The 25,586-nt window shown below is 42.7% G+C and overlaps 1 protein-coding gene across 1 annotated transcript in view; it reads right to left on the reverse strand.

Moving 5' to 3' along the window:
• spock3 (SPARC (osteonectin), cwcv and kazal like domains proteoglycan 3) overlaps positions 1-22,291 on the reverse strand; it is a 578,102-nt gene extending 555,811 nt beyond the window's left edge. The window contains exons 1-2 of the mRNA XM_078212462.1: positions 22,199-22,291; positions 21,906-22,067 (exon numbers count right to left, since the gene is read on the reverse strand). Coding sequence (XP_078068588.1) covers positions 21,906-22,067; positions 22,199-22,201 — 165 coding nt within the window. The 5' untranslated portion in view covers positions 22,202-22,291. The remainder of the gene's footprint in view (positions 1-21,905; positions 22,068-22,198) is intronic.
• Between the last annotated feature and the right edge of the window lie 3,295 nt (positions 22,292-25,586).

Raw genomic sequence — 25,586 nt, forward strand, 5'->3', positions numbered from 1 at the left:
ACAGAGATGAGGAGAAATTTCTTCAGCCAGAGAGTGGTGGGTCTGTGGAATTCATTGCCACAGAGGGCTGTGGAGGCCGAGACGTTGAGCGTCTTCAAGACAGAAATTGATAAATTCTTGATTTCTCGAGAAATTAAGGGCTATGGGGAGAGAGCGGGTAAATGGAGTTGAAATCAACCATGATTGAATGGTGGAGTGGACTCGATGGGCCGAATGGCCTTACTTCCGCTCCTATGTCTTATGGTCTTATGGTCTTATGGTCTAAGCCTCGTATTCAGGCGTTTTCTAGTATTTAGCAGTTAGGAGTTGTCCTAGGTTTTTATAGAGATTGCTTTTTAAGCACATCTTAATGCCCCCCTGTTTTTTTTAACCTTTTGGGGAAAAGTGGTGGAAGGATTGCCGAGCTGGTTACCAGTCCATTGAACCAGGTTGAACGCTCCCTCTGTAGTCAGCAAGTCCTGGCATTGGACTTGAACCCAGAGAGAGTCTGCAGTTGTAACAAGTGCGGGCTTCAGGCATTAACAATACTGGGTCGAGGACAATGGATGAAATAACTCCTCCGAGGCCAGTGTTCTTCACCAAATTTAGATATTTTTACATCGTAAGCAACAATCAGACAAGTACTTCTTTGTACAGAGTACAAACCTGGAGTGTCAGTAACCCTGACGCTCCACATTAAGTACACATGCAGGTCTCCCTGACTGGACAAGCCATTACTGCCTTAATCTGGGAGCTTGTAGCCCAAGAGGCCTCGCTAAAGTTGTAACAGTGGAGTTTAGGAACAGTACAGTAGGTTAGTCCTGTATAGAAATAATAGGTGAGAAAGGGGAAATCCTGGGTTTTAAGCACTAGGTGGAACTCATGGGGCTTTTACAACATGGGTAAGTGTCCCAGTTTTGGGCAACACTGCTACAGTGCCCTGGGATTTTGCAGCTCTGGCTTGGAGCCAGGTAGAAGAAATTGAAAAACAGGTGCTGAAGTAATTTATCAATCAAGGAAGAACTTCAGTATTTACAGAAGCTGGCAATAAATAAAAACCTGGCAACTCCAATAAATGTAAACTGCATATATACAACCAAGTAATCTCTAATAATTTATTCAGAAATATCTATTCAATTTTGATTCTACTTTAGTGGGCAGGATCTGTAGGGAAGGAAGAATGCAAATCATTGATGAATAATTTTCAAAATCATTAATTAGAACATAGAAAAGCTACAGCACAAACAGGCCCTTCGGCCCACAAGTTGCGCCGAACATGTCCCTACCTACTAGGCTTACTTATAACCCTCTATCTGAATAACTTCCATGAACTTATCCAAAAATCTCTTAAAAGACCCTATCGAATCCGCCTCCACCACCACTACCGGCAGCCGATTCCATGCACCCACCACCCTCTGAGTGAAAATCTTACCTCTAACATCTCCTCTGTACCTACTCCCCAGCACCCTAAACCTGTGACCTCTTGTGGCAACCATTTCAGCCCTGGGTAAAAGCATCTGAGAATCCACTCTATCAATACCCCTCAACATCTTATACACCTCTATCAGGTCACTTTCATCCTTCGCCTCTCCAAGGAGAAATGACCTAGCTCTCTCAACCTATCCTCATAAGACATGCCACCTAATCCAGGCAACATCCTTGTAAATCTCCTCTGCGCCCTTTCTATGGCTTCCACATCCTTTCTGTAATGAGGCGACCAGAACTGGGCACAGTACTCCAGGTGGGGTCTGACCAGGGTCCTATACAGCTGCAGCATTATCTCCCGATTTCTAAACTCAATTCCTCTATTGATGAAGGCCAGTATTCCATACGCCTTCTTAACCACAGCCTCCACCTGCGACGCTGCTTTGGGCGTCCTATGAACCCGGACCCCAAGATCCTTCTGATCTTCCACACTGCCAAGCGTCTTACCCTTAATATTATATTCTTTCATCCTATTCGACCTGCCAAAATGAACCACCACACACTTATCTGGGTTGACGTTCACCTGCCACTTCTCCGCCCAGTCTTGCATCTTATCTATGTCTCGTTGCAACTGCTGACATCCCTCTACACTATCCACAACCCCACCAACCTTTGTGTCATCAGCAAACTTGCCAACCCATCCTTCCACTTCCTCATCCAGGTCATTTATAAAAATTACAAAGAGCAAGGGTCCCAGAACAGATCCCTGGGGCACTCCACTGGTGACCAACCTCCATGCTGAAAAAGACCCATCTACAACCACTCTTTGCCTTCTGTGGGCAAGACAGTTCTGAATCCACAAAGCAATGTCCCCTTGTATCCCATGCCCCTTCACTTTCTCAATAAGCCTTGCATGGGGCACCTTATCAAACACCTTGCTGAAATCCATATAAACTACATCTACCGCTCGTCCCTCGTCTATGTGTCTAGTCACATCTTCAAAAAATTCAATTAGGCTCGTAAGGCATGATCTGCCTTGGACAAAGCCGTGCTGGCTATTTCTGATCATACTATTCCTTTCCAGATGTTCATAAATCCTGCCTCTCAGGATCTTCTCCATCAACTTACCAACCACTGAGGTTAGACTCACCGATCTATAATTTCCCGGGCTGTCTCTTCTCCCTTTCTTGAATAACGGAACCACTGCACTGCAGAAATTCTATGATTTCTAAGATGCACATCCGCAATCCTCTGGAACCTCTCCCGTCTCCATTGAAGACGCAAAGATCATCGCCAGAGGCTCAGCAATCTCTTCCCTCGCCTCCCACAGTACCCTGGGGTACATCTCATCCGGTCCTGGCGATTTATCTAACTTGATGCTTTTCAAAAGCTCCAACACATCCTCTTTCCTAATGTCCACATGCTCAATCTTCACAGTCTACTGCAAGTCTGCACTGCAACCACCGAGATCCTTTTCCACTGTGAATACTGAAGCAAAGTATTCATCGAGTACCTCTGCCATTTCTACCGGTTCTATACAGACTTTCCCACCGTCACATTTGGTAGGTCCTACTCCTTCACATCTTATCCTCTTGCTCTTAACATACTTGTAAAATGCTTCTATTAACAACTGCAGCTGTATCCAACATGATTAAAGTAAACAGTAGCCATTTATATTTAACCATTCCAAAAACAAAACAGAACAGATGTTCAAATCATGCTTTTTTTCCTGCTAGATTATAGAACCATAGAAAAGTGACAGTGCAGAGAGGGGCCATTCAACTCATCATGTCTGCGCTGGCCAGATGCAGATCCAGATACCTTTTAAATGGGTTGAGCATTTCAACCTCAGCCACCAATTTAGGCAGTACATTCCATATGCCCACCATCCCCTGAATGAAATAGTTTTTCCATGTCCCCTCTAAACCTTTTACCAATCACCTTAAATCTATGCCCCCTGGTAAGAGATTCCTCAATTGGGGGAAACAAGTCTTTCCTGCATATTCTCTTGTGCCCCCCCACACTTATAATTTTGTACACCTCATAGATAGATAGAACAGTACAGCACAGAACAGGCCCTTCGGCCCACGATGTTGTGCCGAGCTTTATCTGAAACCAAGATCAAGCTATCCAACTCCTTATCATCCTGGTGTGCTCCATGTGCCTATCCAATAACCGCTTAAATGTTCCTAAAGTGTCTGACTCCACTATCACTGCAGGCAGTCCATTCCACACCCCAACCACTCTCTGCGTAAAGAACCTACCTCTGATATCCTTCCTGTATCTCCCACCATGAACCCTATAGTTATGCCCCCTCGTAATAGCTCCATCCACCCAAGGAAATAGTCTTTGAACGTTCACTCTATCTATCCCCTTCATCATTTTATAAACCTCTATTAAGTCACCCCTCAGCCTCCTCCGCTCCAGAGAGAACAGCCCTAGCTCCCTCAACCTTTCCTCATAAGACCTACCCTCTAAACCAGGCAGCATCCTGGTAAATCTCCTCTGCACTCTTTCCAGCGCTTCCACATCCTTCTTATAGTGAGGTGACCAGAACTGCACACAATATTCCAAATGTGGTCTCACCAAGGTCCTGGACAGTTGCAGCATAACCCCACGGCTCTTAAACTCCAACCCCCTGTTAATAAAAGCTGTGGCGTTTGCTAAAAGCTAATAAAAGCTAACACACTATAGGCCTTCTTCACAGCTCTATCCACTTGAGTGGCAACCTTTAGAGATCTGTGGATATGGACCCCAAGATCTCTCTGTTCCTCCACAGTCTTCAGAACCCTACCTTTGACACTGTAATCCACATTTAAATTAGTCCTACCAAAATGAATCACCTCACATTTATCAGGGTTAAACTCCATTTGCCATTTTTCAGCCCAGCTTTGCATCCTATCTATGTCTCTTTGCAGCCTACAACACCCCTCCACCTCATCCACTACTCCACCAACCTTGGTGTCATCAGCAAATTTACTGATCCACCCTTCAGCCCCCTCCTCTAAGTCATTAATAAAAATCACAAAGAGCAGAGGACCAAGCACTGATCCCTGCGGCACTCTGCTAGCAACCTGCCTCCAATCCAAAAATTTTCCATCGACCACCACTCTCTGTCTTCGATCAGACAGCCAGTTACCTATCCAATCGGCCAACTTTCCCTCTATCCCACACCTCCTCACTTTCATCATAAGCCGACCATGGGGGACCTTATCAAACGCCTTACTAAAATCCATGTATATGACATCAACCGACCTACCTTCATCAACACACTTAGTTACCTCCTCAAAAAATTCTATCAAATTTGTGAGGCACAACTTGCCCTTCACGAATCCGTGCTGACTATCCCGGATTAATCCGCATCTTTCTAAATGGTCGTAAATCCCATCTCTAAGGACCTTTTCCATCAATTTACCAACCACCGAAGTAAGACTAACCGGTCTATAATTACCAGGGTCATTTCTATTCCCTTTCTTAAGCAGAGGAACAACATTCGCCATTCTCCAGTCCTCTGGCACCATCCCTGTCGACAGCGAGGACCCAAAGATCAAAGCCAAAGGCTCTGCAATCTCATCCCTTGCCTCCCAAAGAATCCTAGGATACATTTCATCAGGCCCAGGGGACTTATCGACCTTCAGTTTATTCAAAACTGCCAGGACATCCTCCCTCCAAACATCTATTTCCTCCAACCTATTAGCCTGTGACACCTTCTCTTCCTCAAAAACATGGCCCCTCTCCTTGGTGAACACTGAAGAAAAGTATTCATTCATCACCTCGCCTATCTCTACTGACTCCATATACAAGTTCCCACTACTGTCAATTAGAGTACCACTTAGTTCTAAGTTCTAACCACTTAGCTCTGTTCTAAGGACAACACCCCAAACCTATCCAAACTCCTCAACAGCAATTTTTAGGCCCTGGCAACATTCTTGTAAATTATATCCTTCCTGTAATGTGATGGCCAGAACTGTCCATCTGTGGCCTAACCAGCGTTTTAAAGGTCCATTATTACATCCCTGATTTTGTATCCAAAACCTCACCCAATAAAGACAAGCATTCAATATGCTTTCTTGACCACCTTCAAGAACCTGCAGACATGCATTCAAAGGTCTCTCAATCCCTCAAACCACCCCCCCCCCCCCCCCCCCACCCCGGCAATAACTTTTTGTTTATTAAGTATTCTACTGCTTTGTTTGCCCTCCCTAAATGCATTACCTCACACTTTTCCAGATTGAACTCAATTTGCCACTTCTCTGCCCACTCAACTAAACCATCATCAACCATCATAAACCATCTGGAGTCGATAGCTATCTTCTTCACCATCACCTACACAGCCAATTTTTGTGTCATCTGCAAATTTCCCAATCATGCCACCCATCTTTAACTTATGGAAATAAGTTGATAGTTTTAAGTTTCTTAAATGTACTTTCCTCTCATGTTTTGAAAAAGAAAACAAAAATAATTAAATGCAGAGCAAGGTACAGTTGGACATTTGTGCCTCTGTAAAGGTTGGTATTAAAAATAAAGCAGAGAACAGCAGAAAATTTTACAATGGATATATAATTGGTTGACTGACAAAAATCAGAAGGTACTGACACAGGGATTGGCGAAAGCAAAGAGTGGAGTCCAACATGGTCTGTTTTTGGGATGATTTTTGTTTCATTACTTTATAAATGATCCAGGGCTAAATGTTTCAGATAATACAAAACTAATGAAATGGTTGACTCTGAACAGATAAGCTACAGGAGTTTTTCAGTATACTTGACAATTGGACAGACAAGTAGCAGGTGGAATTTAACACAGACCAGTGCAATGTGCTTCAAATGGGACAGAAAATCCAGGAAAAGGCTATTACTTCAATGAAAGGACAATATTAGCATGGAAAATGAAAGTGATCGGGCATCCTGATTGACAACTAACTAAACTCGATGATGGCAAGGAAAGCAAATCCAATATTACGTTGTATTGAAAAGGTCAATATTGAACTGAAAGAAAAAGGCAAACCTGTCAGTTTATAAATCATTGATATGGCTGCACATAGAATATTGTGTCTGAATTTGGTTACCACAGCACAGAAAGGATTTTGCAGGAATTTAAACAACTCAGAAGAGAGCAAACGGAATGATTTGAAATGGAGAGATTAAATTATTGAAGAATGTTCTCACTGCAAAAATAGATGGTTGCAACAGGATGTGATCATTGTTTTCAGGATTCTAAAGGGACCAACTAACAGACAACGACAAGCTATTTCAACCTTGTCCTGAGGAGCAGAACCAAAGGGGACAATCTGCGCTTCAAAGGGTAACAATATTTCTGTCAGCACATGATCAATCAATGGAACAGGCTCCTTGGGGAGATGATGAAGCAGTTAGCATTGATTCATTCAATCACAAATTAGATGGATTTCTTTAAGAGAAAGAAAACATCTTGGGATACAGTACAAGTAATTTGAAATATGACATTCTGTAAATGCAGCATGCCTGAGAGGAACAGTTCAGCTTGAACTTATGGTTCCCAAGGTTCTCCACCACTGGATTTTTTCTCACATTGGGGTCTGTTGCAGACTGATAGAGATTAATTGCTGTGATTAGTCAAAAACTCAATTATCCTGTCATGCGATTGCCAGAATGTTAGGGGGCAAATCTTGATCTTGCCGGTGTTCCTAGGTTGCCATGAACCAAAATACATCAATTAAATTTTATGATATATTTGTTTCAATGCTTTGCACTTTAACACAATGCTGCAAGGTGACTGGCTCAACGAGAGAAATTCCTATCATCCCTCTGAAATAAAAATTAAGGACTTGATAATAGTTTTAATGTGAACCTTCTAAAATATGATAAAATCATGTGAATTTATACAGTGCCTTAGCAGGCCTTTGGGTCACCATAAAGCACTTGATAAATAATTGATAAAGTGAATAAAGCTGTTAAAATGTATTTTCCAATTGTTTTTTGTACAGTTTGGAAAAAGAAAAATCTTTTACAGGATAAAGGAAGACAGATTTGCACTGTACATTGAGAAAGAAAATCATCCTGATGCAAGGTCAAAAATTCTGTGCACTCCACATATTCAAACAACAGCATCCAGGAAATGTTAGGCACAGAGGGAAATCTATGATTGAGTGCAAGCCCAGGCTTTTGAGATTGGCTAAGTTGTTGAAGGCAAAAACTTCACAAGATGGTTTGAGAAATTAATTGCATGTAAATACAATGGTCATATTGTAAAGGTTCCTACTTTGTGAAACCGTATTTCAAACATCCAGAATTTTAGTTACTGAGAAAATTAACGATGCCGAAAAGATTTAGGACACAATCCCATGACCTCATCCCGCCTGTCGTTCAGCGAGGCAAAGTGGTACGATCGGGTGAGGGGCAAAAAATCAGAAACAGCCCAGTTTCTCATCTCCCCTGAATATACCAACTCTGCTTTACCAGCAAAATCAGTTTCACACCCTTTTCGGGCATGAAGCCGATTTTAATATCATTAGTGAGTCCCGGACGCTATTGTCTGGACTCACTTGAACTTATCTGCTTCTTACTGGTGAGAATCATAGCTGGTCTCCATCAGGGGATAACAGACATGATGGCCTCACCTGGGGTGGGGGGTGGGGGGAAGGGTGGGGGGGAAGGGGGGGGTGGAGGAGGAGAGAGTGCAGCAGGGTGCCAGGGTGCCTGGCCCTGCCCACCAAGCACAACTACTATGCCAGGAGCGGTGCCAAGCGGATGGGGCCTGAGTGGGGAAGAACCTAAATGGGAGTGCAGCAGTGACAGCAGAGGGTTGGGGGAGAAAGGGGGAGCTCTGCAGGGGTGGCAATCGGGGAGAGAAGGAACTCTGCAGATGGGGATGATTGGAGAGTGGAAATGGGGAACTCTACGGGGTGAAGAGGCAATGTCTGTGGGGTGTGGTGGGGGTGGCAGGAGATCTCCCAGTACACTGGGAGATCAGGGCGCAATGGTGCCCCAAGAGCTCAGCAGCAAGCTTCAGTGGTGAAGTTAGGCTGTCCCATGGTGAGAATTATCTCCTGGCATTTGTTTTGCACTAAGTGCCATAAGATTGCAACTTGCAGCTCACCAAAAAAGCAGCACGATTCTCTCCCATTTTCTCGCTCATTCGGCACTTAGAAAATTTTTTGTAAGATCGCGCCCTAAGACAATTTTCACCAATTTGATTCATTCTCCTGCTCCTTTACTTATTCATGGGCTCCCGAGTAATCATCCAGGATTTTGTGGATTCAAGGTAGTTGGTATTTGGTAGCCATTTCCTAGCTACTTTCCTCACTTTGGATTTGCACATTCCCTTACTGTTCAGTTCTTTAGTCCTTTTTAACATTGATTAACATGATTGAAAGGTGTGATTTTAAAAATGTATGACAGAAAGAGGACAAGAATGTAACACTGGAAGGGTGGGCTATATCAGGAATGTTAATACATTAACTATACAGAAGTAATATGTTTTACACATAATGAATTAATATTAAGTAATTCTTTTAGAATCATAGAACCCTACAGTGCAGAAGGAGGCCATTCAGCCTCTTGAGTCTGCACTGACCACAATTCCACTCAGGCCCTATCCCCATAATCCCAAACATTTACCCCAGCTAGTCCCCATGACACTAAGGGGCAATTTAGCATGGCCAATCCACCTAACCCAAAGTTAGAATTTTTATATTTATTTAATTCTACAGAGTAAATTATGATCTAAACAGTTCATCTGTCCATCCTCCTTCTTACATTATGACAGTGCATGAAGGGGTGTCTGAGAGCACTGCCTCATTTTGTCAGAATCGTACTAGTTCTAACAGGTCCTAAGTCTGCTGAGAACAGGCATAATTTTTGCTGTGGGCCTATATTGAGGCTTAACGTCCAAAAGGCAATCAACAATACGAATAGAAGTGGCTGCTGTTACCATCAGTGCCAATCATCAGAGGAGGGAAAAATATGTTTCTTTCTCAAGTTTCATCTTTAGACTGAGCAGCCACTAAAACTCAAGTTTCTGTTGCCTCCAAGGGCTAGGCATTCCTGATGCACTGTTACATGTGGAGACTTTAAATTATTTAAATGAGCCCCCCCATTCTAGGATTTGGATTAGAGTCACAGCAAAAGCCTTACTGATGGGTGGGTATTCTGTCCCATTCAGTTCTGGCGACACAATTGGTATTCTCAATTGTTTTGACATATTATATAAACTAAACATTTAATATTTGCTGATTAGTGATTGAACAAGTCAAACTGTGTTTCTATTTATTAGAATAGTTATAGAAATGCAAATAATAATTTAAGCACAAATCCTTTAATTATCTGCATATTTGTGTGGAAACGAAATCAGCAGGTTTGATTATTGTTCATTCTTCACTTGAACCATGGTAGTTAATTTTAACTTGGATGTCAGCCAAAACTCAGTTGGTGACACTCGTCCAAGTCAGGAAGTTTAGTGTTCAGGTCCTACTTCAGGACTTGAGTACAGAAATTAAGACTGGCACTCCAATGCAGTACTGAAGGGGTGCTGCACTCAGAGATGCCATCTTTTGAATTAAACATCAAACAAAGTTCTGTTTGCCCTTTCAGATGGACATAAAAGATCCCAAGATACTATTTCAAAAGAGAACAGGGTGTTCCAGCCTATATTTATCTCTCAATCGAAGATCTGACCAATATCGCATTATCGTCCGTGGGAGCTTGCTATGCACAAACTGGTTGTTGTGTTTTGGAAATTGCATTTGTGACCTACATTTCAGAATTACTTCACTGACCAAAAAGCTCTTTCAGAGACATCTAGTCTCAAGTCACCAGTTAAATGCAAACTTTTTTAAATAAAATCTCAGGTTACTGGAGTATAAGGGTCTGGCACACAAAGGGTTAATGTGGGACTAAGCAGAGTATCAAACACACGTGATACAAGAGAACACACAACCAAAACCCAGAGGGCACTGCGGTGCTGGATTGAGCCGTGTGTAGAAACAAGAATGGAAACAGCTCTTTGTTTGAACCTTTACTGTACCTATGCATATAGTTTCTGATAGTTAATAAATATTTCCTGTTAAACTACCCAAGACTACTAAAACCTTAATAAGACCTACCAAACTATGCCCAGCACTTTATAACAGTTACATAGAAAGTAGGTAGGAGGTGAGTAATAATCCTGGAGAGTTAAGGTAACATGTAGGCTGATAGTGGCTCAGAGGATGATCCAGGGTTCCAGGAGTGTGGGTCACAATAACTGTGCATGGCAAGATTTTAAAATCTGCATTCAGGACCAGAAGGAATGCTGGTATCTATCAGTTTTAGTAATAAAGAAAAATTAATATTTGCATTAGCTGAATGGAATTTTTCCAGGCAGGTGATCTGACATGCCAGCTCTTCATTATGAGGTCATGTTACTGGCACTCAGCATTGAATTTTCCAGTTGGGACTATTAAAAAAATTGCTTTCTTTTTTAATGACCTATTGGGGAAAAATGGCATTGATGGTAGGTAAAATCCTGATTCGATTATTAAGGATGTGCTAATTAAAATTACTGTAGAAAATCTTTCAGAATAATTTCAAGTAATGCAGCTTATCTTCCAGCTCTGAAATTAATGAAATATTCTTCATTACTTACAATTTAAATAAATGGACATAAATGTTCTAAGGTTGGATAAGATTAATAATTAATTTTCCGAAATACCAATTGTTTTCATTCATTGCCAATTTTTCATTAAAGCAACAATTCAGGAAAAATTTTATAGACCAAAAAGTGCCAAACATAAATTCATTCAAATTCTAATTTTAGTAAACACACGTCTGTGTTCTGTCTTTGAAAACTTCTACATAAATAGTTGCTATGAATCCTTGCTTAGTGTGTCCACAGCTACCCTGAAACATTTGTATGCAATATTTTTTTCTGTGATGCCTATAGATGGCACTGTAGTAATTTTGTCACATATTGGGTGTTGCAAAACAAAATTCTGACCACTTGCCATGTGAACTTGCATTCTGGCAAAGATGGAATTTGTTGCTTAGCTCTGAGCTTGTTTTTATTACTGAATGTTTGAGACAAAGATTTGAAGAAAGAATTTTTCAAATACATATTGATATTTGGGAACTTTGCTTTCCTTGGGTTGCATTACTGCCGGCATTTTTGTGAGGCAATAAAAAGTTTCATTCAAAATTAAAATACTGTTGCTGTGCAAAAGAAAAATCACTTTGCTGCTTTCACAATAGACCCAACTCCCAAGTTGACCCACTATCTATAGAACTTTGACTCCACCCCCTCTTACCAGCACCACAATAGGGCCCCATCAATCTTAACTTGTTCATAATCTAAACATTTAAAAAATTAATCTTTATCCTACTGCTCCCAAATCACACTGTAAACAAAGCAATCTATTATTTCACTAACTGAACAAAGGCCAGTTTGCTAATAATTTAAAACAGTATCAAGTATATCAAAACTGTGGATCAAAAAAAAAATTGAATCTGAAAATCTCCGCAATGATTTTAAGAAATCCAATAGCTGAAAACTTACAAAAAATAAACTTGTTAAATGTTAACACAATTTCATTGAAAAATGTCATGGGAAGCCACAGCAGACCAAGGTCCAAACATGAAATGGGGACATGGGTTTACTCAAAGAGGAGGTATAAGAACCAAGGCTAAACCAGTGGTGGTGGAAGAGAGTCATCTGTTTCCAGCACCCAAGAAAGGATGGTTCAAGGACAGTAAAGGGAACAAGAAAGTGGCAGCAAAACCATACAAGTATGAGGAACTAGTGTTCACCCAGTAGTAGAAGGAACTCTTTAGTTGCAAGCAATAAAACAAAACTTAGTCCAAAAAATAAATCAACGAAAAAGATTTAATTAAGAAACTTCATTACTCCAACATTTAGGCCAAACCGAGTTTAGATAAATCCGAGGTGATGCATTTTGGTATATCGATCCAGGGGAGTACTTACTCAATTAATGGCAGGGTGTTGGGGAGAGTAATAGAACAAAGAGATCTAGGGGTAAAGGTTCATAGCTCATTGAAAGTGGCGTCACAGGTGGACAGAGTGGTGAATAAGGCATTCAGCATGTTTGGTTTCATTGGTCAGAACCTTGAATATAGGAGTTGGGAAGTTGTTGAAGTTGTACAAAACATTAGTAAGGCCACACTTGGAATATTGTGTACAGTTCTGGTCACCCTATTACAGAAAGATATTATTAAACTAGAGAGAGTGCAGAAAAGATTTACTAGGATGCTCCCGGGACTTGATGGTTTGAGTTATAAAGAGAGGTTGGATAGACTGGGACTTTTTTCCCTGGAGTGCAAGAGGCTTAGGGCGGCACGGTAGCACAGTGGTTAGCACTGCTGCTTCACAGCTCCAGAGACCTGGGTTCGATTCCCGGCTTGGGTCACCATCTGTGCGGAGTTTGCACATTCTCCTCGTGTCTGCGTGGGTTTCCTCCGGGTGCTCCGGTTTCCTCCCACAGTCCAAAGATGTGTGGGTTAGGTTGATTGGCCATGCTAAAAAATTGCCCCTTAGTGTGTCCTGGGATGCGTAGATTAGCGGGTAAAATATGAAGGGATATGGGGGTAGGGCCTGGGTGGGATTGTGGTTGGTGCAGACTCGATGGGCCGAATGGCCTCTTTCTGTACTGTAGGGTTTCTATGATCTTATAGAGGTCTATAAAATAATGAGGGGCATAGATCAGCTAGATAATCAACATCTTTTCCCAAAGGTAAGGTAGTCTAAAACTAGAGGGCATAGGTTTAAGATAAGAGGGGAGAATACAAAAGGGTCCAGAGGGACAATTTTTTCACATAAAGGGTGGGGAGTGTCTTGAACAAGATGCCAGAGGTAGTTGTAGAGGCAGGTACAATTTTGTCTTTTAAAAAGCATTTAAAAAGTTACATGGGTAAGATAGGTATAGAGAGATATGGGCCAAATGTGAGCAATTGGGAATAGCCTCGTGGTTAAAAAAAGGATGGCATAGACAAGTTGGGCTGAAGGGCCTGTTCCCATGCTGTAAACCTCTATGACACCGTGGGCCATCCAAGCTCCCCACAATTCCTAACTGCTTCTTATTTATACTGAGTCAGGTGGTCAGCTGCCCACCACATCATTTTGTCATTGGTTACATAGTCTATGGGGTCAGCTGACCCTCACAGCATGTTACTATTGGTCACGTGATAACAGACCTAATGTTATCATTGGTTATATTCTCATATTGTGAATTCCCTCACTCTGGTGGAAGCAAGCAAGAACCCGTTAAGTTTATTTTTTAAAAGTTAAGTTTAAAACTGCTAAACCTACTTGAATGCTTCAAATGAGTTCCCCGAGTGCAATTAAAGCATAAGATAGACATTGAAGGTTTCAAAGGATAAGTAGGGAGCATCACCACTACAACACAAATCAAGTATTGCAGGATTCAAGTGATACTTAATATCAATAGACCAAGAAAAGAATGTGACAGGAAAGTATGATGGCCATTGTGACAGAAATTGTAACAGAAAAAAATGACAAAAACATAACAGATGTTAATGGAAGTTCTAAAGAGAAAGGATGCAAAGACAAGATTACAAATACACACACATATATATGATACATGATATATAGTCACAGAATACAGAAGAGGCTCTTCAGCCCATCAAATCCGCACCAACAAAAGTTATACTAAATCTGCACTAATTCCACTTTTCAGCACTTGGCCCATAGCTTGAATAGCCTTGAATGTTAAGACATTTCAAGTGTTCATCCAGGTACCTTTAAAAGGTTGTGAGGCTTCCCAGCTTTACTACCCTCCCAGGCAGTGCAGTCCAGACTCCCACCACTCTCTGGGTGAAAAGGTTTTTCCTCAAATCACCTCTAAACCTCCTGTTCCTCACCATAAAATTATGCCGCCTTGTTACTGACCATTCAATTAAGGGGAACAGCTGCTTCCTATCCACCCTGTCCATATCCCTCAATTTTATCCACCTCAACCAGGTCTCCAAGCCTTCTCTGCTCCAAAGAAAACAACCCGAGCATATCCAGCCCCTCTTCATAGCTCAAATGCTCCATCCCAGGCAACATCCTGTTGAATCTCCTCTGCACCCTGTCCAATGCAATCACATCCTTCCTATAGTGAGGCAACCAGAACTGCAGCTGTGGCTTAACCATGCTTTTAGAGAGTTCCAATTTAACCTCCCTGCTCTTAAATTCTGTGCAAATGTCTCTTAACTACCCTATTAGCCTGTCCCGCCACTTTCAGTGACCTGTGGACAAACATCCCAAGATCCCTCTCATCCTCTGAGCTTCCCAGTGTCCTGCCATTCATTGAGTTTTCCCTTGTCTTGTTATCTCACATTTTTCAGGGTTAAATTCCATCTGCCACCAATCTGTCCATCTGACCAACTTGTCTACATCTTCCTCACTATTAACCACCTGATCAATCTTCATGCCATCAACAAATTTGCTTATCATCACCCCCCTTCCCCCCCCACATTTTCATCCATATCGTAAACATACATCATGAACAACAAAGGACTTACCGCTGATCCCTGTGGTAAGGCACTGGACACCTACCTCCAGTTGGGGTGTATGGGGTGTCAGGGAGGGGTAGTACCTCTGGTGGGGAAACATGTCGCGTCCTTTTTCGGGCAGTTTGTCCATCTTTGGTCCCCACCTGGCACTCAGCTCTCATCTCTGGCTCCCCGTAGCTGTTTGCATGCGACAGCGGCCACACCCTGGGCAACTGCTTCGACAAGCCGGCTAAACCAAGTGAGGGTAGCCGATGGGTCACAACCCTCGGTGAGATTGGGAGATGTCTATCCCAGCATATGAAGACAGACTCCGGCAGATCGAGCGGACGAGACCAATGGAAGGTCCAACGGTCAAGAAGGCGGTCTCTGCAAGCGTCATGGAACGCGAAGAGCAGGACAAGGCACAGTAGATGTCCTGGTCACCCACTGCGCCTAGTCCCATCTCCAGCCATCTCGACTTTTGTCTTGCCACTGGATCCAGATGGGAATTGGGAAGAGAGAGCGAGGCTGACACTGTGCAACTCTCCCTCACTTTAATCCAAATCACGTGCTAGTCTCGGCAACATCATCATCATTATCATCACCGTCCTGTTCAATCTTTGAAGTCCTGTGGCGATGGGCGAGCGATGGAGCAGCAGGTGTGGATACACTGGGAGCTGTAGTCACGGACCTGCACACAGGCAGCTCAGGTCTAATGGTCGTTTTCTGCTGACCGAAGCAGCAGTGAAACTCGGTGTCTACCTGGGCGAATGAGCTGCCCTCTTCAGGAATGCAGTGCTCACCTCCGTAGAATGAGGAAGGGGCTAGAAAAGATGCCCTAAACATTGCCTGCTTCACTACACTCTGGCCAGTTTACCGCAGCTGGCGGGCATCCCATCTTGCGGTCGAACAAAAAAAATAAACCACATAGGACATTCTGTGCCCGAATTGGCCTGATCAGTCATCTTTGGACACACCGCATCCAGCCTCATAACGACTAATGGTGTCGAGGTCCTCATCAACAACGATGGACGAAAAACAAAAACCTCCAGTCACACACAGTCTTCCGCCATCACCTTTTGTCCCTTACCACAAAGCTAGTTTGGATCTATCTTGCCAAATTACTCTGGATTACATATGACTTTACCTTCTTTATCAGTCCCCCAAGTGGGACCTTGTCAATGGCTTTGTTGAAATCCATATAATCTACGTCAACCACACTACCCTCATCTACACACCTGATCACCTCCTCAAAAAATTCATTCAGATTTGTTAGGTATGGCCTCTCCCTAACAAAGCCATGCTGACTATCCCTGATCAAACCTTGCTTCTCCAAGTGGAGACTAATTTTCTCCTTTGGAAGTTTTTCAATAGTTTCCCTTCCACTGATGTAAGACTCACTTGTCTGTAATTCCCTGGTTTATCTCGACCACCCTTCTTGAAAAGTGAAACCACATTAGCTTTCCTCCAATCCTCTGGCACCTCTCCTGTGGCTAAGAGGAATTTAAAAATTGGGTTAGAACACTTGTAATTTCCTCCCTTGCCTCCTACAGCAGCCTGGGAAACAACTCTTCTGCACCTGGGGATTTGTCCACTTTTAAGCCCACCAAAACCTCCAATACCTCCTTACTCCTTATATCAAGCTTTTCAAGAACCTCACGGTCTCTCTCCCTGAATTCTGTACCTACATCCACCTTCTCCCATGTGAAGAGATGTGACGTACTCATTTAACATACGATCAATGTTCTCTGGCTCCATGCACAGAGTGCCCCACTTGGTTCCTAATGGGCCTTATTCTTTCCCTGGTTATCCTCTTCCCCTTAATATACTTGCAGAATACCTTGGGATTCTCCCTAATCTTGCATGTCAGTGCTTTTTCATGTCCTCCCTTTGCTCCTAATTGCTTTCTTAAGTTCCTTCCTGCACTTTCTATAATCCACTAAGGCCTCTGCTGATTTTTTCCCTTTGTATCTGCTGAAAGCCTCACTTTTTTCTTCTTATTCAGTCCTAAATATTCCTAGACATCCTGGGTTGCCAGGGCTTATTGCCCCTACATTTTGCCCTGAAGGGAACATGTTGGGCCGATAATCTCCCCACTTCCATTTTGCAACCACCCCCCCCCCCCCCACCCCACCCCCGTCCCGGCCCCCACTGCTCTGCTGAAGATCTTCCCACAAGAAGCTGTTCCCAGTCTACCATGATCCTGACTTTTTTTTTTAAATATATGCTTTTCCCCAATCCAAAACAATTTTTGCAGACCGTCTTCCTTTACCATAACAAACTTAAATCATACTGTGTTGTGGTCGCTGCCACCTCGAACACCTGCCTGGCTTCATTACCCAGAATTAGATCCAGCACTGCACCCTCCCTTGTTGGACCTTCTACATATTAACATCAAAAGCTCTCCAGAATACATGTCAAGAAATCTGCCCCCTCCAAACCCTTTACACAATGACCATCCCAATTAATGTTGGGGAAGTTGAAATCTCCTAATATAATTATCCTATTTTACACAGCTCAGTGAATTGTCTACATATCTGCTTCTCTATTGCTGGCTGACTGTTTAGGGCCTATAATACACTGCCAGCAATGTGATTACTCCCTTTTTATTTCTAAGCTCTACCCACAAAGGCTCATTTGAAGACCCTTCCAAGATATTGCCCCTCCTTATTGCAGTAACTGACTCCTTAATTAATAATGCAACACCACCCTCCCTTGAAGATCTTATACCCCAGAACATTGAGTTGCCAGTTCTGTTCCTCCCTCAACCAGGTCTCTGTGATGGCAACAATATTACAATTCCGCTTGTCAATCCAAGCCCTTAACTCATCAGGCTTACCTATAATAATCCTAGCATTAAAGTAGAGGCCATCCAGCCTTGCCTTACTCCCTTGGAACTCAACATGGCTGAACTCCCTTGGTCTCGGTTCCTTTACTATAGGAACTGTGTCCCTATTGTACTAACACTCTGTGCTCCTTCCCCTGACGAACTATTTTAACCTCCTCCCAACAGTTCGAGCAAACCTACTTGCAAAGGTGATGGTCCCATTCTGGTTCAGGTGCAGACTGTCCTGCTTGTATATGGCCCACCTTCCCCAGAGATGGTCCCAATATTCTAGGAATCTAAAATCCTCCCTCCAGCACCAACTCTTGAGCCTAGCATTCATCTGCTCTGTTCTCCCATTTCTGTGCTTGCTACCATGTGGCATCGGGAGTAATCCAGAGATTGTAACATTTAAGGTCCTGCTTTTTATTTAATCTACTGGCTGACTCCCTGAATTTTTGAAGCAAAACTTCATCCTTCATTTTATATTGTTGGTACCAACGCATACTATAATCTCTGACTTATCACCCTCCCCCTTTAGGGTGCCCTGCAGCCAGCGATATCTCTGATCCTGGCTCCAGGGAGGTAACACACCATCCTGGTGTTCTGCGGCCGAGGAAAGACTGTCTGTTCCCCTAATGAATACCCCATCACTAATTTCATTTGTTCCTTTCCTCCCCTCCTGTACAGTCAAGCTGCTTGTGGTACCAGAAGCTTAGCTCTGTCTACAGTCTCATGGAACCAGAGAAAAGTCAGGAATAAAATGTAAGGTTTCCGCCTTCATTGGGAATTCCCTGTATTTGCGATAAGGGGCCCTTACAAGAATAGTCCTGTCAGGATGGATGAGACAAAATGGCAAGATGCCCTTTAGTCATACCTCACATTTTCTCATAATTTAAAGATGTACCATAAGAGGTCATTAAGCTGAGTTTTTGGCCTCCGGTAAGGAGGTGAATGAATCCAGGCCACAAAAGCAATCTACATCCCTGAAGATCAGGCAATTAAATAAATATATTATCGCCCTTAAACTGGAACTGATTGCAGTCTTGGGGGAGGTGGGTTGAAATAGTTACCAAGATGCACCCAAGATAATGAAAATGACTTCCAGTGACATGCTTCCCTTCCAGTACCCCATAAACTCCGATAGGATCAGTGTTGGAGGGCATTGCTGAAATCTCAGCTTTCAGATGAATGGGACACTATATTTTATAGTAGATACATCTGTGAAGCTGCCATGCTTAGCTGCTTTATTTAAGACAGTGTTGCATTTGCAAAGATTAAAATACAAATCTAAAAAGTTCATATTGCTGTGGTGCAAGTCAATATTCACATTCTCTGCAAAATACTGAGTAAAATTCTGGTCACTGAATCGGGGAGGAATATTATTGGTCTTGAGAGAATAGAGAGACAACCAGCAAGCACAGGCGACTGGTGATGTTTTTGACAGGTTTGACAAAAGCTAGACATGCGTAATGAAATCAGCATGTTTCCATAATAAAAAGCCTTTCATGCATGTGCAAAGCATTGTACTTTTTATCCATAGCAAACTTTTGTTATGAGAAGAAAACAGTCAGAAAAAGATGAGGGCAACCAGGAAATAGGTGCAAGAAGATGAATCCAATGATCACTGTGGTGAAGCCAACTACTTTCCACAAAGTTATTCTTCTTAATACCTACATTATAAACCTGCATTCCTCCCTTTGAATCTCACAGCCCTGCTTTCACTTCCCCATTTCACCAGCTCCGGCTGCTGATTACCTGGCAGGTTCCTTATAAAGTCTCACCATCATGATGCATTACACAACCACACTGCTCAGCTCCGTCATGCTCACCTGAGACTGGAGGCTCAGTCGGCAGCAATGCTGACTGCCAGGTCGAATGAACACACAATATTCTAGACAAGGCAGTGCCTCTCAGCTGAGGATGTGCTCTTGCAGCAAGAATAGGCCTAGGTATCAATATATGAATTATGAGGCTAGATAGCTGGGCATGTTTTCTTTGAATATCCGGTATTTGAATAGATATTTTCCAGATTACAAAGGAATTACTACGCTTAAAGTTTAAATGTCAGAGAACAGAATTTTAATAAGTCAGAAGAAGGGAAGTCAATCAAAGGTTTTTCACTAAGAATTAGTGATTTAGTAATGTTATCAAGGACAGCTACTGAACACCATCAACAAGTTTGAGTCAACTGGATGTGTAGTTAAAGTAAGGATTAATGGATATTGTGAGAAAGCCATAGGTGGGTTTGATCGGTGATAAAGAAATGGAGATAATTTTCAACATTCCCTTATAGGTGTCAGTGGCACAAGAGATTGTCAACCCATTATATAACCCATCTAATCTTCATTCCATTGATTATGCCATTAGATTTCTGTCCATGCAATAGAGGAGAAAACTATACCACGTGGTCTTGTTTGGATCTAATTACATTTTTCTGTTCCTAAAAAATGTTTCTCATGTAATAATGCATTTATATAAAACTGTGCATCTCCTTAAATGTTAATAATGGACTTGCAGAATAAAAATCAATGGTAATATTGAAAAATTACAAGAATAGGAGAAATTGTATCTTCTGTTGTGATATTCTCAGTTCCTTTTTTAAAATTACATGATTTCTAATTCCATCACTTTTTAAAAAATCAATTTTTACCCAGTTCTGATGACAGAACATATGCTGCCTGACCTGAGTTGTTCAGCATTTTCTAGCTTTTAATTCAGTTTTCCAGCAGCTGTGGTATTTTGCATGTTATTTTCACAGCTTTTTCATCTTTGGTATAGCTTGATATTTAACACATAGAACAAACATTTAAAATAGACGCGATCAGTTTTGAATCACTTAACTGAAATCACTATCTTTCAGGATAAATGCAGCTCTGTAGTATTCTATTGTCTTGGTGGAGCGGGGGTCGGGTCAGGGCGGAGGGGAGGAACTTTTTGGCCAAGAAAACGTCTATGATGGTATGCTCTGTTTGGTAGATCAATATATCTAACCACAGAACTAGGTCATCTACCTCGATAGATAAAATGTAATGTGCACATCTAATTTATCTTTCTGTCGGTGCGGGCGGTCTCGGATCATGTTGCATAGCACTAAGTTGGTTTGGGGCTTGATCGGTGTGTGGGTCATTAAGTGCACCGATGTAAGTAACAGGTACGTTGTCCCTGCAACTAACTGGGTGGTCGCGATTTTGCTTACACCTGCGTTCTAAGAAAATACTGCAGTTTCAATTTTTTCCCACCAATGTCCTTCAAAAATAAGTGTTCTTCAGCCAGAGGCTGGTGCTCATCTTCATCTCACATATTCCCCCGTTTCTAATATTTTCTGATTTCCACTGACTCATTACTAACCTGCAAAAAAAAAAGCATTATACGCACCCCTATGAAAATGCCATAAAAGACATTTGAACAGATTGTCAAGAATGTAGCTTAATTTCCCCGAACGCCCTCTTGCCACCCGCACCCCATCGAAAAACACCAAGGCAGCAATTCTGTTACTTCCCCATCCAGATACATTCATCCCAATTTAATGCATTTAATAAGTTTGCTAGGAATGTCGAGAGAAAACTGACGGCAGACCGTCTGAAGAGGAGAAACAAGCAAATCGATTCAGATCAACAAAGATGTTAAAGGGTCGAGTGGTAGCACTGGGGCTACTATAAAAGATGTTATTGGTCTGACCAGCTGGGTAGATCCCAATTTTTCCAGCTCTTTTTTGAACATTTCGCGGTGCCTGTTCAATTGGAGCTGGATGGTGCCCCTAACACATACAAGTGTGTCCAGAAATCCTCTCCTAACATATCAGACCCCGGGGCTACCAACTGGGCAGAGATAGACAACTGTCTGCAGTCACAGAGCAGTGCAATTGGACAAAAATACCAGTCCTTGATTTCGACACTTGGTAAAATGAGTTGCCACTGGGTTTATCCCTGTGCAAGACAAAGTTGAATGAAGAAACGTCAGGAACGCAGCATAAATCAGGGTGGCATTTTATTCTAAATCTCCGGGAGTTTGAAGACAAAATAAAAGCCAGGTGACGGGACCAGTTAGCGCAGTAGACACACAGCCCAAGAGTTCAGGAGCTCCGGGTTCAGTAACAGCGACAGGCACACAGACTCAGAGTCCCCCTCTCTCTCACACACACATACTCCTGCTGCAAAGAAGCACCAGCAACAACGCTCCCTTAACACTCAACAGCACTGAAAACTGGTACATACGTCTCGGAATTTATTCCAGTGTCCAGGCTCCTTGTCATACTGGGAGATAGTAGTCAGCCATTGTTTATCATCCAGAAAATTGCCGCTGTCCGACGTCGCCCGTTGTCTGCCTTCTATTTGCAGGAAGGCTACAGCAACAACACACATAAGGACCTTTATCATCTGTAAAAAGAAGAGGAGGGCAGGGTGTGAGGGGGAAAACACTATAAGTAAAAACCTGGGGATAAAAAGCGAGGTGTGAGAACAAATTGATATAAATGATACTGTAGGAATTGCCAGTGAGTGTGGGATACCATTGCCCTTGCTTCTCGCTGCAGCTATCAGCAATGTGCAGCCTCCAGCTCCTCTCCCTCCGCACGCGACTGGCTCGAGCGCCGGGACTTGGGGCAGGCAGCGAGAGTGCGCGCGACAGGCACAGGAGCAGCGCGCGTTCCGAAGGCGAGGCGCGAGCCCGAGCGGCCCGGCGCGTTCCGAAGGCGAGGCGCGAGCCCGAGCGGCCCGGCGCGTTCCGAAGGCGCGAGCCCCGACGCGCGTTCCGAGGCCGGTGCTGGCGCGCGGGGGGGCAGCGGTCCCCCGGGCTTCGGGAGGTTGATTTGCCTATTGACACTTTACTGTGGCGCACACTCACACAAATGTGTTCAATAGACCCTGCCTGCGTTGAGGGCAACTGAGAGCTCTGTCTCGTCACTTTTGGTGACCAGGTTTAAATATGTTATTCCTGCCACACCCCTTGCATTTCTATCCCCCCTCTCCGCATAAAAGTCATTGCATTTCTATCCCCGTCCCCCCCATAAAAGTCATTGCATTTCTATCCCCCCCCATAAAAGTCATTGCATTTCTATCCCCCTCCCCCATAAAAGTCATTGCATTTCTATCCCACCCCTCTGCTCCCCCCAGTTCTGATGAAATGACATCTGAACCTAAAATGTTAACTTTCCTTCGCTTTCTCCACAGATGCTGCCTGACCAGTTGAGTACTGCCAGCATTACATTTGGAAAAAATATTTCCCATTTCCAGCACCCGCACAGTATTTTGCTTGTGTTAAATGGCGAGGACTTTGCTCACAAGTGAGTTAACTGTTCCCCGATCAATTTTCTGCAATGTGTAGTGTATTAATAGGGTTTTTTTAACGTCTACCACCTTACTGAATTATTTAAAAAATGTGCCTTCCTAAGTGATGGGATTCGAATTAGCTTGACGGTCGCTTGAACGGAGGCGAAGTTCATTTGACCCCAAAATATTCCTTATCCCCCACTCAAGCAGCAGTAATGTGTGAAATTGTAATACACAACATAACGTTGTGATTCAATTGGCCACTTTGTGGAGGTGTCTTGCTGCTTTGAACGCTACTCGGGAAGCTAATATATCAAATTATATAATACGAGAGACGTATCGGAGGCCAGACAAGTCTAGCACCATACATCAATATAGTTCTACTTTCTCCTCTTATGTATTTCACGAGGTCGTGTTTGCTGTAATGCCACTTTGAGAGTTTTCATTGCGAGCGTCTCCCATTCTCACCCCCCCCCCCCCCACCCCCACCCAAAAAATACTTGACAAATCGTCTTTTGTTGAAAATGTGAATGGTCACTACATCGATCCCTATCGGAAAGAAAAGTCTGTCCCAACATCCCGATTAGGATGCGTCAGAATTTGTCAAATCTGCCGTATTGTCATATTCGAAAGCGTTCTGCCGATGTTAATTGACCTGCTATGCATTCCCAGCACTCTTTCATACTTGTCCTAAATAATAACCATTAACGTTTTACTGTAGGATTTAATTGTCATTGCTGGTGCTGGAATTGCTATTATTGTAATTACGCCATGAATGATTTGCTAAATAAAACATTTAGTTCAATTAATTTGCAAGAGTAGAATTCCAGCCCCCCCAGCTCACCATTTCGCAGGCTCATTCAAAACGCAGCTGCACTTTTCCGACCACCTGCAGCGTGTGACCCCTTTTCCAGACCCAAATGTAACACGGTCACACATACCAACGTCTCACTTCAGCTTGCCCGGAATCAGGGGGTTGACAAAACCAGCAACATGAAGGAATTAAACAAAAACAAGGTCCAAGTTTCCAACTATAAAAACATACTGATTTAAGTATCTTAACATTTAATTCATATTGTTTCCATTCATATATTTAAAACAGTTTTGCCAACTTTAAATGACGACTGCAGTATCTTATTCAATCTGGAAAACGCACGTGTTGAGACATTGACGGATCTGTTGTCATATTAAAAGTACATCGAAGCCGCTTTTAAAAGCAGCAATGGACAATTCGGTGCAAGTAGTGTTCCTCGTTCATGCCTCATCTCAACCCTGGGGAGCGGCTTACCGCTTTCCGATAATCCTTATACCTGTTGATGGATAAACACAGTTAGCTCCAGATCCATAATAAATGTGAAGACAAGAAAAGAGCCAAGGAGGTGGCTAAAATCTCTCCTGGCGTTTCTAACACAAGCCGATAACACTGTTACAACAACCCTGCCTCAACACCACAAAACCATTACAAGCGCCTGTGAGTGCAGGGAGTTCAGTGAGGATAATTAATAATTCAACAGTCTTGTCCCAGAAAGGGATTTAACGTGACCTTAGGCATTGTGATTGTACGAAGGCAATAATGTTAATCTCCTGATCGCAAACTAATTGTGCTTTCTCGAGTTTCAGAGCTAACAACGTTAAAAATATACACCGGTTATTTTTTTTAATGTATGATGCCAACACATTTACAACTTGCAAAGTGTTGTGTCAGTGGAAATATTTAGAGCACTTGTATCGGTCACAAGACGTATTAGCCCAACTGTTTGCATTGAAGATTCTTGGCAACATCGATCATCAATTTACTGGCAGCCTCCCAAATGTTTAAATCGGAGTCAAAAGCGGCTCGGCGCCGCCTTCCACCACTCGTACGTTAAACAGCAAGTCACCCGAAATTGTCAAACGTTGACCAGTTACAAGAGCTTTACAACCACTCTCAATTCATTTTTGTACATATATTTGGTGCCGACAAGAGTAATCCAGCAATTGGAACAGTTTATCGCCGTTCAAAAGGAACAGTTATATCTAATTGCTAGTTTTAAAAAAAAATTCTGATTAACAACTGTGTCACTCTTTTGACAGACCAAGCGATTATGTAACTGAAGGGCCAGATTTTTTTAAAGGTACTCTATAAGGAGCAGCCTACCCGGCTTCTCATACAGTTTGCTCAGAAATTCAGAGTAAAGGTCCATGAGCGCCTCCTTGCGGTTTGTCTTAGTTACCAATACTGCCCCTGCGTTTCCAGCTTCAGATCGTTTTCTCTTAAATTGAATATTCTCGTTTAAATCATGTCTTATTAACTATTCGCAAACTGAACGTAGGAAACTTTATTGGTCCAACCGCGAAAGATTTTGTTCAAAAATTAGGGATAAGAATTTACGCTATATTACAGGCTGTGTGTGTCAGAGTCCACCCGTTTCTCGGGTTTAGGATATATTATCCTAAAAGCCTTTTCCTGATGGTCTCGCTATTAACAATCATCTTGATCCTCTAATAAAAACATTGGTAATTAACAGCCATTTGTCACGTATCTGGGTCGCATTAAACTTTATACAAAGATTTAGGCTCTTCTCGTCTGATAGACCTGTCATCCAGGAATCAGACTGGTAAACCTTCACTTGCACTTCCTCTATAACA

Source organism: Mustelus asterias, chromosome 1 (assembly GCF_964213995.1).
Source record: "Mustelus asterias chromosome 1, sMusAst1.hap1.1, whole genome shotgun sequence".
Classification (NCBI taxonomy): Eukaryota; Metazoa; Chordata; class Chondrichthyes; order Carcharhiniformes; family Triakidae; genus Mustelus; species Mustelus asterias.